General features: G+C 32.3%; 2 protein-coding genes and 1 long non-coding RNA gene across 5 annotated transcripts; 1 reads left to right on the top strand and 2 right to left on the bottom strand.

The window, feature by feature from the left end:
• Nucleotides 1–56: 56 nt before the first annotated feature.
• Nucleotides 57–4780, bottom strand: LOC106665664 (tRNA-dihydrouridine(20) synthase [NAD(P)+]-like). The gene is made up of 6 exons (XM_014392263.2): nucleotides 3991–4780; nucleotides 3792–3930; nucleotides 3394–3726; nucleotides 2446–2733; nucleotides 2083–2391; nucleotides 57–194 (listed from the first exon to the last, which is right to left on the bottom strand). The coding sequence occupies exons 1-6, from the start codon at nucleotides 4193–4195 to the stop codon at nucleotides 89–91; spliced, it is 1380 nt and encodes a 459-aa protein (XP_014247749.1). The 5' UTR covers nucleotides 4196–4780; the 3' UTR covers nucleotides 57–88.
• Nucleotides 4781–4964: 184 nt separating this feature from the next.
• Nucleotides 4965–12469, bottom strand: LOC106665667. 3 transcript variants are annotated; one of them, XR_002910318.1, is made up of 4 exons: nucleotides 11891–12469; nucleotides 10197–10353; nucleotides 5147–5245; nucleotides 4965–5076 (listed from the first exon to the last, which is right to left on the bottom strand). It is a non-coding gene; the product is annotated as an uncharacterized LOC106665667 (long non-coding RNA). The 3 variants fall into 3 exon arrangements; XR_001340325.2 differs by lacking the exon at nucleotides 10197–10353 and having other exon boundaries at nucleotides 11891–12082; nucleotides 12155–12469; XR_002910319.1 differs by lacking the exon at nucleotides 10197–10353.
• Nucleotides 5764–7790, top strand: LOC106665665 (dolichyl-diphosphooligosaccharide--protein glycosyltransferase subunit 1). Its single transcript, XM_014392264.2, has one exon. It carries the CDS (start codon nucleotides 5867–5869, stop codon nucleotides 7679–7681), a length of 1815 nt encoding a protein of 604 aa, XP_014247750.1. The 5' UTR covers nucleotides 5764–5866; the 3' UTR covers nucleotides 7682–7790.
• Nucleotides 12470–14101: the final 1632 nt, after the last annotated feature.

Here is a 14101-nt window from a genome sequence, read left to right as displayed (position 1 = left end):
GAATAAATTTTCAATAGGTTTATAAAAATAAATATTTTATTTGGAAAAAAATATATACATACTTTTTAATTTAAACAATTGTAAGTTTTTATCTCAATACCCCGTTTTCCTTAAGAAACTTTTTATCTAATATACCAATACTGCACAGACAAACTATCGCTGCCCCTTGTTCTGCCCATCTTTTGTTTTTCTCCCTGAAAATCATATTTAATTAATAGATTCACTAGTTTCGTGGTCCGCTTGACCAATTTAATATCATACAATTAATTAAGGTTTTTAGTTGAGATAAAAAAGTCAATGGCATGAGCGGGATTTGAACCCACGATCTTCTGCTTGATATGCCGCTACTCTACCACTTGAGATATCGTGGCCTCGATCCACTCGGACACCAACCTCCCGTCTCAACCACATTGACTTTTTTATTTCAACTAAAAACCTTAGTTAATTGTATTTAATTAATAGGTTGTTCTTAACACTGAAATAATTTCTGAGAAGACTGAATGTGTATTTGTTTTTGTTTCTCCACCTAATTACTGTGATAGCTAGAGATAAAAGTTTAATTCGTTCCATGACAGTTCATAAGTGAAGATGTGTATCTCAGATCAATTTTACCCGTTGAAATGAAAATAATGCATACCTACACTAAAAAAAATCTATTTTCTTATAATAATGAATTTATAATTAACAAATATTGTATACAAACATATCAAAAGGGGAAAAACAGATTCGATGGAGTCGATTAGCTTATATACAGTACAAATAAAACTTTTAAAAAAATTATTCAAGTACTTTTGCTTAACATAATTAATTATATGAATTAATAAAAACTAATAAACTAGTAGGAAAAATATTGTAGGAACTGCTTCTATGGAATCATCTTATTACATATCAAATCACACTCGTCTCACAAATTCTGGCTTGTATCACCAAATATTCATGTTGGGGCAATCGCACCCCAAGGTACTACTGTATATCTCTGATATTTGACTACTTCTAAACTAGTTATAATGTGCAGTATATTTTATTGGAATTCTTCTAGAAATTTACTCATAACAATAAATATTAATGACAATATAGGGAAACAAAGAATTATAAATTGAAAAATAAACAATGAGTTAATGAACTGTAACCCAACATCGTCTCTTGTCTGCTTATTTTCATTGGTTTTATTTGCCATGATGCATTTATTCTTCAATGTACACAATTGTGTCCTGTATTAAACACAAAACACAGAAAAAGCTAGCAAAAGGATGAGGGTAAAGAACCATAACTAGATGTTTAAATTTTTCAAATATATCACAGAGTCAAAGTATTTTGTGAAGACTGAGAGTTCAGAAGAGAACTTTACAATTTACACAGACAAGAATTTATTAAGAATAAATAAAAAATACATGTGTAGAACATGTCACAGTCAGTTAAATTTTAAGAAAAGAGTATTTAACTATTCATTCTACCATGAAAATATGGGAATGGAACAACACAATTTGAAGAAAATTATTAGCGGTTATATGGAGGTCATGAGATGAGGCCTGATGTGACGTAGGTTTAGAAAAACATTTTCTTTATCGTGCCAATGTTTTGATCTTTATTTAGATCTTCAACTTCTGAATAAAGATCAAAACGGCATGATAAAGAAAACGTTTTACTAAACCTACTTTACACCAGACCACATCTCACAATCTCCAAATTATCATTAATTAACGGTCACTAAATATTACACAAAATTATTAGCATTGTACATTGGAAAAATGCCAACCACAAGTAGACATCTCAGTTCATCAGAGGACAAGGTTTAAACTTCTTTACAATTTACTTCAATGAAAAACATTTTTCACCAGAAAGTTTAGGCTACTGAGATTTTGTGGACGAGAGGTCAAACCACTTGGAATAAGTCGACAAATTTAGAAAGGCCACTTGCACTTCAGTCTCCAATTACTGATCTTTTAAAGGGCCATTATTAACCCCTAAAGAGGACATTATTTTCTTTTATTCCTCTTAGAAAGAGAAAAATTTAGACATAATTTTTTTGCTAAAAAATGGATACATTTTTATTTTTTTATTTTAATAAAACTTTATGATTACCAAAATGTAGATGTGTACCGCAATCCATGGACAGTCACAGTTGATCGGAAGAGTTTATCCACTTGTATAGTTTGGTACTGTGGTATTTTCAAACCGTTTGATTTAGTCCACATAAGTAATCTAGTTTTTGGTAAATCAGGGTCAGATGGGTAAAGATTTCGGATAAAGACACATTCCATAGCTGTCACATCAGAATCCAGACATATCTTTTTGTGGCCAACTGGTTGAACATCCCGCCTTCCGATTAAACCGTTTTGTTCTTGTTGTTCTACCATTTCTTTATAGAACTCTTCAAGACTCCACAATACACTACAAAAGCGAAATGATTAGATCCAAATTTTGTTTTAAAACTATATTATAAACCTCATTTGTTGCAAAGTTTGTGCTTCGAGGAACTTTTTCCCCAATTCTGTTTCCTGCAATTCTCTTAGCATGTTCTGAATGCAGTATTTGGTATTTGAAGGAGAATTATCATAAGTAATGGCGAGTTTTAAATACTTGACAATGATTTTATCTATCTGGAGTTTCCCGTTTTTATCAAAAATTGAGACATTCCACTCAGCTGCCCTTGCTAACATAACACTGCTACAGCCTGTATCTTTCTTAAATTTGTTGATATCCTCGTATTTTTCTATTTCTTTTGAACCTCCACTGAAATTCAAAGATTTAAATTAGAAGAAGCATTTAACATTTTCTTGGAAATGAATATATTTTTATACATGCGTATAAAAATCATAGTGAACTGTATAAAAATGTCTCATAAGAAAGTGATAATACTAATAATAAGTATAGCTTCTTCTTTTTTCGCTTTTTACTTTTTTGTTAAGCTTCAGCTTTTCTTTTTTCTTATTTTATGGGGATTGATATGACTCATACTGTGAACCCCATAAAAAAAAAAATGAAACTACTTATTGAACTATTTCTATCGAACGTAAGGAACTATTTAAGCATTGAACAAAAATTCAATCAATATGTTTAATAAAACATTCCACCCTTTTGAGCTACATTTTTTTTTCTATGATTATATGTCATTTCCATGCTTGTAAAGGTAGAAATTTGCACCACTCATGTTCCCATTTCATCTAGTTAGTATGTTAGTAAGTTAGGTGTATTTTATTCAGTACCAAGATCATAAATCCACACCAAAATGTTTGGATTTTTCAGTGGAATTTAAATAAATATTTAAAAGTTACAACCAAAAACCTATTCTTGGTTACAAAACCAAAATATACTCCATTAAAAAACAATTATTTTTAATATAAATAAAAACAAAACTTAAAAGTAAATTTGTTTTACTGGTTATAATATTACTTTGCTATAACAGGAATGGAGAGACTTTGTGAAATCTTTTTGAGAAGTTGATTTCTATTTTGATGTTGAGGCCTTTCATGTTTTGTTCTACCGTGGACTGCGATCGCCGATATCCCACAACTCTCAAGTTCCTTGCAAAAATCTATTGTGCTCTCTTCATCCTCCTGTACACGTACTTTACAAGTAACGGGGATCTTTAAGTTAGAAGTCAACGTTCTAAGAATCGCTTTGGCCTTTTCAGGTTGAGATAAGAGAGCTGCGCCCATTCCACCTTTTATCGAAAATTCTTTTGGGCAACCCATGTTAATATCAACACCTGCTATGTCATCCTCCCTGAAAAAAATTTGTAATGTTAAAAAAGTTAACTTTCAGCCAAATCGATTTAAGCACTTACTGACATTAGTTTTGCAGCTTGTAGGGCTCTTTCAGGATTGCATGTTCCTATTTGAAGAATGTTTTTGCCACTTTCTTTACCGCAAGTTCTAAATACAACCGTCCCATCAGTTTCATCGATGAAGTCAACTGTATTCAAAGCCTCTAAAAAGAAATATTACAAAAAATTATACATAATTTAAAAAAAATGTGTAATACACCTACTGTTAAATATTCGTTTTGATCTGAGTATTTTCCAGTCAATCAGTTCCTCACTGTAAACTAGATCGGCGCCGAACTCCAAAGCAAGTAGCCTCATTGGAAGTGTACCTATGCGCACCATTGGAGCCAGTATGATTTTGCCTTTATACATATCAGAATTTTTCGCTGCCATGATACTGATATTTATTGAGTCATTCATAAGGGACATTTCATCCCAGATAATGATGATACATCCCTATCAAGTGAATGGAAGCATTTTTGACTTGGGACGAAAAAATAGAGGCACGAAATGAACAAAACTTTGTACAACGTGACAATAAGTGTCCCATTTGACACGAGTGTCAACAATGATAAACCCTCCCCAAGTATCATGCAAGGTGAAGACAAAAAGGGTTTGGACCTGCATGGAGGCCCTGGCGGAAGTCAGCATCACTATCAAACCCTGGCATGGGTAGTGTCACTTAAGAAAGCACAAGTACCGGATAAGAGAGTAGAAAGAAGAAACACTATGCAGATAATGTCGGGAAGAGGTGGAGACCGCACAACACATTTTATGTTTTTGTGAAAGTCTACGTAGGTTCAAGTTCTTGCAACTGGGACAGGAAAAGCCGTAAGGTTGATTAACAACCTGAAGCTGCCCAGTGAGTTATAAAAAACAGGAAAACACAATAGATCTACTCAGGTCGAGGTGCAGAAGGCCTTGTGGCCGCCTCTTTTATCCCTATCCCCAAGACGAGAAATACCAAGTTCTTGAGATTGTTAGAGAGCAGCTTTACCTTCTTAAAGCAGCATTTCTCAAAATAATGTTTTTTTAATAGTAAAACTTATTTTATTATTGTATTTATAAATTGCGTTTTTCGACTTTTTCATGTTTTTTTAAATACATTTTTATTGTTTACAATTAATTTTTTTTAATGTTTCGGGAATTTACACCCATCATCAGAATCTACAATATAAACAACATTTTACATTTATCTGTGTAATTTAAACAATGCTTATAAATCCCAGGCCCTGAAGTGATCTCAATAATGATCCAAACGTTGACAATATTTTCCTAAATCCACATCACACCATACCGCATCTCACGATCTGTAAATAGTAATTAATATTTAATAACTATAATTTTTCATTGTATTTAGTTTTATTAAAAATTTATTACTATTTTGCATCTGTTGTAAGATGTCCTTTTTCATTATTTGATTCTTGATTATACTGGGTTAAATTGTTTGTTTTCCAGGCGATAAGTAGTCCTATAAGTCTTGAAAAAATTCGTATTACATAATAAACATTATAATATAAAAACCATAAATAAAAAAGAATAACCTTAAAAAAAACCTTGAATAAACAAAGACATTAGTGCATATCATATTTTCTAATATTAAGAATTAATTCTATGCTGTAAACTTTGCTATTGTTGTTTCGTTTTTTTATATAAATTATTGTATTTTTGTTGTATATTATTATATGTTTGTTTTTGATTTTTGTTTGTTAAATTTGGTGTTTTTAGAAAGTAAGTTAAATTCAGTTAATAAAAATATAAAATTGTAACATTATAATATGGTTTGCTGTAAGAATTTAGATTGTATAAATTATGTAAACAATCAGACTCCAACAAGATATGAATTGTAAATTGCAAATTCAACTTTGCAATAAATTATTTCTTCTTTTTCTTGTTTGTTTTAAAAAATTTCGATTCGTACTGAGGTGACGTACTTTCTACTGTACCAATATTGGAAGGCAACCAAGTCGCGGTCAATCCCCTTCTTCGTCCAATCCCATTAACCGAGTTGTTTTATCGGCTTGGTTGTGAGGTGTAAGGTTTATTCGGCTGGATACGTGTCACTTTTCCAATAGTTCTAGTGATATATCAAATCTTAAAATGTTTATCCACTCGTATTGTGCACCATTAGTTGTATTTATGGTAGCTTTTAGTATATGTAGTGGCCAAGATGTGTTAATCCAAGACATTCTTGTAAAAAACGCCGACCGGCTAATTGATGTGTCCAGCCAACTTTGCAAGGTGGCTATCAAACTTCAAATTGAAAATGTTGGTAAGTCACCGGTGAACAAGTTCATATTCAGCCTAGACCCTGTTTTTAAGCCTAAACTGGCACATATATCGGCCCAGTTGACCGATACCACCAAGTCGCCTCTCAAGATCCTAAGCACGAAAATAAACGGGAAGCCGGACGGGGCATTTTGGAGAGTGGACCTCAAGGACCAACTTCGACCCGAAAAAACACTCAATTTAGAAATTGAGTATGTTCTGACACACACTTTGACACCCTACCCGACGGCAATCACCCAGAAAGAAAAACAACTCGTAAGGTACAGTGGAAACCATTACATACATCTTCCATATTATGTCGAGAAACAGACGACAGTTGTCAACTTGGGCTCCAGAAACATTGAATCGTACAGTAAATTGAACCCTGTCAGTCTTCTCGATAGCACAATAACCTATGGACCTTACAATAAGGTCAAACCGTTTGCTTTCGATGCTCTAACAGTGCATTATGAAAATAATTCCCCTTTCCTCACTGTTACAAAATTGGAAAGATCAATCGAAGTCTCTCACTGGGGAAACATCGCCGTCGAGGAAGTTGTTGATATGGTTCATACCGGTGCAACGTTGAAGGGCCCATTTTCAAGATACGATTTCCAGAGGGAGACGCATAGCGGTTTGTCAAGCGTGAAGTCATTCAAGACCATACTTCCAGCCTCTGCGACAGATGCTTATTACAGAGATGACATCGGTAACATTTCTACATCCCATATGAGACTATTAAGTGATTCTGTCGAACTCGATTTACGGCCGAGGTTCCCACTTTTTGGAGGCTGGAAGACTCATTACGTTCTAGGGTACAACGTTCCTAGTTATGAGTATCTCTTTAATTCGGGTGACGTTTACAAGCTCAAGATGAGGGTTTTAGATCATGTCTTTGATGATATGGTAGTCGATGAATTGGTAACAAAAATAATCTTGCCTGAAGGAGCAGATGAATTACAACTAGTTACTCCATACTCAATGACTCGCTTACCTAATACTAGGCATTCGACTTACTTAGATACAAAAGGAAGATTAGTCATTACTGTAACAAAGAAGAATTTGGTTGAAAACCATATCCAGTCCTTTGAATTGGATTATGCTTTTCCTAGGATTCTTATGCTTCTTGAACCTTGCTTAGTGACAACGGCCCTCTACTTACTTTTCTTGTTGGTCATTATTTATGTTAGATTGGACTTTTCAATAAGCAAAGATGAAGCGGGTGAAAGCAGGCTAAGAGTATCTGGAATTTTGGATAAACTCCTTCAACATTTTGATAAAAGGGCTACCACGTATTCTCAATTAGATGACCAATTTGCTAAAGTGAAGACCTCCAAAGATGTAACCAGCTATAACAACGCTTCCAAGACTATTAACCAAGAGTACAAAATTGAGACAAACCACATTATGGAATTAATGGCCAAGCTGAAACCCGATGCTCCTGAAGTTTGTGAAAAAATCTCAGAAATACAGAAATTGGACCGAAACCTTAAAGAGATTTACAATCAGAAACAGGCGCTCTACGTTGACAAGCTTATCCCTGGGAAAGTAGGAAGAGGAGCTTTCATCGAGACAGAAACAACAATCAACAAGAAAAAAGACGAGACAGTTGAGAAAATCAATGCGCTCATCAAAAATCTCCATTAGAGCAAAGACTGAAAAGCATTTCCATGTTAACAAGAAATTGTTTTTGTAGCTCTTGTTCATGTTTAATTTTTACATGTTTCATATTTAAATAAAACATGTTTCTTTTTCAGTACTGCTATCATTAACATTTTATAAGCTCATATTCCTATTAGTCACTTTTCACTCGATTACAAAGCAGCAAACAAGACTATAGAAAACTACCATTTATATAATGCATATTTATTGAATGTGTATAGGATCAATAATATTTTTATCATTGCTAGATCATCTACCAAATGGAAGATCCATTTCTAACTTAATCAACTTGGTTTTGGATTAAAAAAAATTACATAATACAGTTCATAGTTTTAATTTTTTAAAGAATCATGCAGGCGATATTCTATTATTATCTGAATGTAGGACATTAATAATTATTATTTTTAAACAATACAATAAATCTGAGGTATGTGTAATTCAAGCTCAAGTTCAGAAAACTCCTAGATGATTTCCAACGCAGATACAAAAACCAAAAACCTGACACCTAACCAACTCAGCCACTGGGGTCCCATTTATAAACATACTCTCTACAGCTTTTCTATACTAAAATTTATAGTGGGAAGGAAAAGAATAGCATGACCTTTCTGCAAGGATGATGCATTCGATTTTTCTTTCATACTATACTAGCTATAATGGTCCACTTGTACAATTACATTTTACATTCAAATTTAAGAGAAAAATTCTATGTATAGTAGAAAATAAAGATGACTTTTGTAGCAAAAATAATTATTTCAATTACCTACATAATTTACCAAATAGAATTTTCTTTAAGGAATTTGAGTAATTTTTATCTCAATTCTTTTATTTATTATTTATTATTCAAGACAAATGGATAAAATTTAGCTAATTAGAAATAATTTTATAGATGATTGATGAACATTAAAATATTGATTTAAGACAATTTGCTAAAATATCATGAGGAAGAAAACTAATCCTGTTCTTTTGCTGTATGCTAATTTGTTCTTACAATTTGTACAAACAATATTTAGAATAATTTAAATATTTAAAATAATGGATAAAATTAAGATAATTAGAAATAATTTTATAGATGATTGATGAACACTAAAATATTGATTTAAGACAATTTTCCAGGATATCACGAGGAAGAAAACTAGTCCTGTACTCGTGCTGAATGCTAATTTGTTCTTACAATTTGCACAAACAATATTTAAAATAATGGATAAAATTAAGATAATTAGAAATAATTTTATAGATGAATGATGAACACTAAAATATTGATTTAAGACAATTTTCCAGGATATCATGAGGAAGAAAACTAGTTCTGTACTCTTGCTGTATGCTAATTTGTTCTAACAATTTGTACAAACAATATTTAAAATAATTTACATTTCTAACAAAATTATATTTTTATATGCATGTGTTTTTTTCCACACTCAACAATGAAATTGGTGAAAAGTATAAATGATAGGCCGACTCAGTGAGGATAGACCGATTAAAATGAACCTTAATGACCAAATTGCATGGAGAAATCTGATTTTTAGTATCGACCACTTTTTCATTTACGAACACTGGATCAAGATACAGTCTTGAAGAGGTAAGCAAATTCAGTTACTGGCAACGACAAAACAACCTAAAATATGTCTACATTTGGTAAGATGGCAAGGAGTCAGAGAACAGGCCTGTGCTGTTTCCATATTGATTAAAGTATTGCATTGCAGAAGAGATGCTCAATTCTAAACCATAGCATGCCCTATTTTGGCAAGTATAAAGCAATTCATGGTCCCGGAGTTGGTGCTGGGGATCGAAAAACCTATGAATAACACAAGGGCCAAGAATCTTCTGTCTCAGCCAATATAGTACAATAAATAAAATATATTATGGAAACAATTGAGACTGTTTGAAACAATAACAGATCTAATGAAGCATAAAGTTTGTCCAATGCTTGCTTGCCCGGCTCACAATTGTTCTTCATTGTTCAAATAAAATTGAATGTAATTTACTAGCAAATATATTTTTATATATGTGCTTTTTGAAATGGGGCACATTGCAGTATATAGCATGAAAACTATGTTTAGAATCGAGATAGTTTGACAAAATAACAGAAAAATCCAAAAAGATTAGTCCAGTATACATACTCCACACTCCCAGAAAATTTCTTAAGTTCTACAATAATATTTCTATAATAGACCAAAAGGATAATCGAGGATACATTAAGGGAGTGGAAAAGTATTAGAGTAGAGGCCATAGAAGTAGGGAAAGGAAAGAATGGAAGCGAATGTCAATGAATTTATGCAAAGCATGGTTCGAAGAGTGTCACAAATGTTTTTGTATAGTTTTCTTTGTAACTTTATTTGTTTAATCAAAACGTTCCTTTTAATGGAGGAATATCAAGAACTCCATCACCCTAATTGAATGAATGGTATGTAAATAGGATTGAATGTATGTAAAAATGAACGCGAGTACGAATGGGTTTGGATCTGCATGTTGGGCGCTGAATTGACCTAGCTGTTGATAGTACCTGGAGGCTGGAGCCCAACCTCAATGGCTAGAAGAATAGGACTTAGGTCTGCCCTGGACTGCCAACTGAGTCTGCCAGCAGTTTACTTAAATAGCAAAGCTGGAATTGCCGGTGGACTATGAGAAGTGAATAGGGTCAATTCGGCACATGTTCGTATCTACAACAAAACAATCCTTATTTCTTTACGAACAATACTGTATATGTATATATATACTTTTTTATTTCTATACAAATAGAAGTTATGATTATTATATTTTTATATATTTGGATAAAATTTTGGGAAGGGGATTGGGATGCTATGTAGCAAAATAGGGTAAAAAATTGTCTACAATCGAGTCAGTTGATAGAATAGCGCAATTATTCAAATCTAATCTCGTACACAAACTCCAGCTAAATTGTTTGGCCAGTGAGTCATTATACAGAACAAATGGTTATCAACATTAACAATATTTAGCAGAAATGAATTGGCATTAATTAAGTTTAAGTGATCAATTATAATATTCAGTGTTTTGTTTAATTAATTGTTTGTTTTAAAAATTAAAATGAGTTATCTAAAGGTTTTTTTTCCTCCTGTCGTTAAGAATAGCCCATGATAACAATAATTTTTACAATGCAAGTAATTGTGACAGTTTCCAGGAATATTTTATCCTTTTCTCCTCTCTTCCTTTTTTTTTCCTAGTTTCCCTTTATCTTATTTCTCTTTCTGATTTTCTTTTTTAATATTGTTTCATCATTCGATTATAAATAATTAATATTTGGAGAATACATTGTTGTCATATTTTTGTATATATTTATTATATGTTGTAATGTAGCGACAAAGCTGCACTTCCAAACTCTTCAAAGTAAGTAATGACATCTGTTTAGTCATAGAACATGAACTTTGCAGAGCCCTACTGCTTCTTGACTTTTCTAATGCCTTCATTTCTATTTCACATCAAATTCCTATTAACAAACCATCAACTACTTTTAAGTTTGGTTCCTCTTCGTGATCGATGGGACAAATCTACAGAAGAATATTCAAGGATGGGTCTGACTAAGGGTATACAGTTCCTTAATAATGTTGACCGAAGTGCCAAGAATTATTGCACCTTCAGAAAGGGATATAGAAACATTGTGAGGCATTACAATTTAGATCATTATTTAAACTCCAAGAATGAGGATAATTTAAATTATTTTGGAAAATTAAGTGGTCAGAATAAGAAGAAACAGATTTAAAAATCTTTAGATTGCCAGCAAAGAGAAGAAAACAATATCATTAAGTAGTTTAAATGTCATTTATGAAAACAAGAAACAAAAGGCCCTAAGTGAAACCCCCAAGGAACTCTTGAAGTAACTGTAATTAATTAATTAAAAGTAAATTAGTAAGTAAGTAATTTAAAAGATGCAGAAAAATTAGCTTTAATTATTTGGAACCTATTTTACAGATATGAGTGAAACCAACAGAGAAGACTGTCACCAAAACTATGTGTCTCCAGCTTTGCAAACAAAATATCATAATTGATAGTGTCAAACAATTTCAGAAATTTGGTGTGAATTGAATCTACATAACTATGTTTATCAAATGCATCTAGAATATGTTTTGATAGATCAAAAGATTGGTGGATGTCATTTTTTTACAAAACTATGTTGTTGCAGGACAATAATCTCCAGACACTTACAATTGTTAATATAATTTACCTAAAACACAGATTTACCTAAAACAATGGTTGTCGAGTATCAGTGCTCATTCATTGCAAGGTGAACTCAGAGACCAGAATCAGGACGCCCAAAAGTCAAGGGACTAGCTGATGACCGATTTATCAAATTGCACACTCCGAGACATTGCTTTTCTACTGCTTCTGAAATGTCTCAAAGAATTAGAACTGTGCAGGATGCGTCCATTAGTGCTGAAACAGTAAGAAGGAAGCTTGCAGAAATGAGTCTACACCCAGAAAACCAGCAGCAAGTCCAGTGTTTACCAGAAACCAGCTCCGTATCCCTGATTTGAATCCCATTGATTACTTTTGGGACAAGCTTAGACATTGGATAAAATAAAGAAATAACTATCTAGCTGAGCTAAAAGTAACATTAGTTGAAATTTGTGATGAAATTCCTCAGGAAGTAGTTAAACGCTTAATTATGAGCATGCTGAGAATATTGGAGTGTGTAATAAGGGCAAGAAGATGTATACACCCAATTAACAATACTTAAGTTTGTTTCATATATCACGAATACTCTGGATCAAGGTATGGTCTTGCAGAAGTCGTTTCAGTCTTTGGCAATGTTGGGACTGAGTCGGTCTTCAAGAAAATTTGAGATCATCTGTAAAAAATATAAATATGTCAATCAAAACGTTTCACAATAAATTATTTTAAAATGGCATAGTGCGATATTTTTTTAATTTAACTTCTCATCTAATTTTCTCATGTCCTTATTCAAATATCGACGTGATCATCACACAGATTTCCCACTGCACTCTCATCTCTGCTAAATTGGTATTTGTTTCAAAGTGTAATTCAAAACTAATTAACTAGGAAAACAGATAATACTTTGTTTCACTTTTCCCAAAGTGAAAATTGATCAAAACTAACATTTATGAACACTGGTTGATACAGAGTGTTTGTGAGTGAAGTGGTCAATATTTCTAACACTGAAAACAGAAACACATAATGTTTTATATTCATAAACAAAAGAGAGAGAGGGAGAAGGAAAGAGAGAGAGAGAGAGAGAGAGAGAGAGAGAGAGAGAGAGAGAGAGAATTATAGAAAATATTGGTGTAATATTATTGAATATGAGAGCTTTTGATTATTTAAATAAATAAAAAGTAAACTTATTGGAAAAGTTGAGCAAGAATTTAAAAATAGTCAAAGACAAAAAGCGCAACAATCTCTTTTCCACAATAAGTACTGGGATCTGAATTCAGAACTAGGGGATAATCTTTATATTTCTGATAAAATAGTTTTAATTTTATGAGTGTAATTTTTATACTTAGGGGACAATTATTGGATTTGAATTATAATGTCAATCGTTCTGAAGAAAGACATTTATGTTCTATGTGTAATAGAAAGGAAATAGAGGACTGGTACCATTACGTAGCGGTGTGCCCTATCTTACGATTTTGTTCAGGGTCAGATGGTTTGGGAAAAATTCTAAAAAAAAAAAAAGAAATTGGTTGAGCTCTTAAACGGTTCTGATTGGAATTGTCTATACAACTGTCACATCAAGCTGACAGATATAGAGATTTTTTAGTTGAACAGTTTAATTATTGATCTCATCACTTGTTATATATCTATGTGTAATGTATGTATCTATGGCTACAAGTCAACTTATTCAGATGGACACTGCTCATGTATTAGTGTCCCTTCATAGAATTTTGATACTGTAACTTTGTGTATATTATTATTAATTTTTAAGGGCGTTTTAACGGCTAAGGTCATTTCAAGCCCTAACATCCCAAACCTATCTTAGTTTAGCTATATTCCTTTTGAGTGCTATAAAGCTCTGACTCCAAACATTCATTCGTAAACTAATTTATCCTATTGCCATCCAAGCTTTAATTATCCTTTTAAAATTCTTAATTTGGAAGGCCAAATGTATGCAAAAAACCCATTTTAAATTACATATAAAAATTTATAATTGTTATTATTATTCTTGAAAAGACAAGCACATAAATAATATAAAAATTTCAAAGTGCGCCACTTTTTTTGAGGAGCAGTTTATTTATTTTATTATTATTAATGCTATGTTATGTAAAATTAAATTTATTTCTAAGATATGTACATGTAAGGAGGCTTTAAACCCTATTTGTATTAATAAAATAAATAATAGTCATTTGCTAGACGAGTAAAGGCGGGAGTGTTGGATTCAAAAAGAAAGTAATCCGGTTCGTCAATTGAAACGTGGAGTGGCAGCACAGTCACTTTCGT

The sequence above is a fragment of the Cimex lectularius genome, unplaced genomic scaffold (genome assembly GCF_000648675.2).
Source record: "Cimex lectularius strain Harlan isolate CLEC.00 unplaced genomic scaffold, Clec_2.1 scaffold104, whole genome shotgun sequence".
Lineage (NCBI taxonomy): Eukaryota > Metazoa > Arthropoda > Insecta > Hemiptera > Cimicidae > Cimex > Cimex lectularius.
Note: the sequence above shows the minus strand (reverse complement) of the source record. Positions and strands in the feature narration are given on the sequence as shown.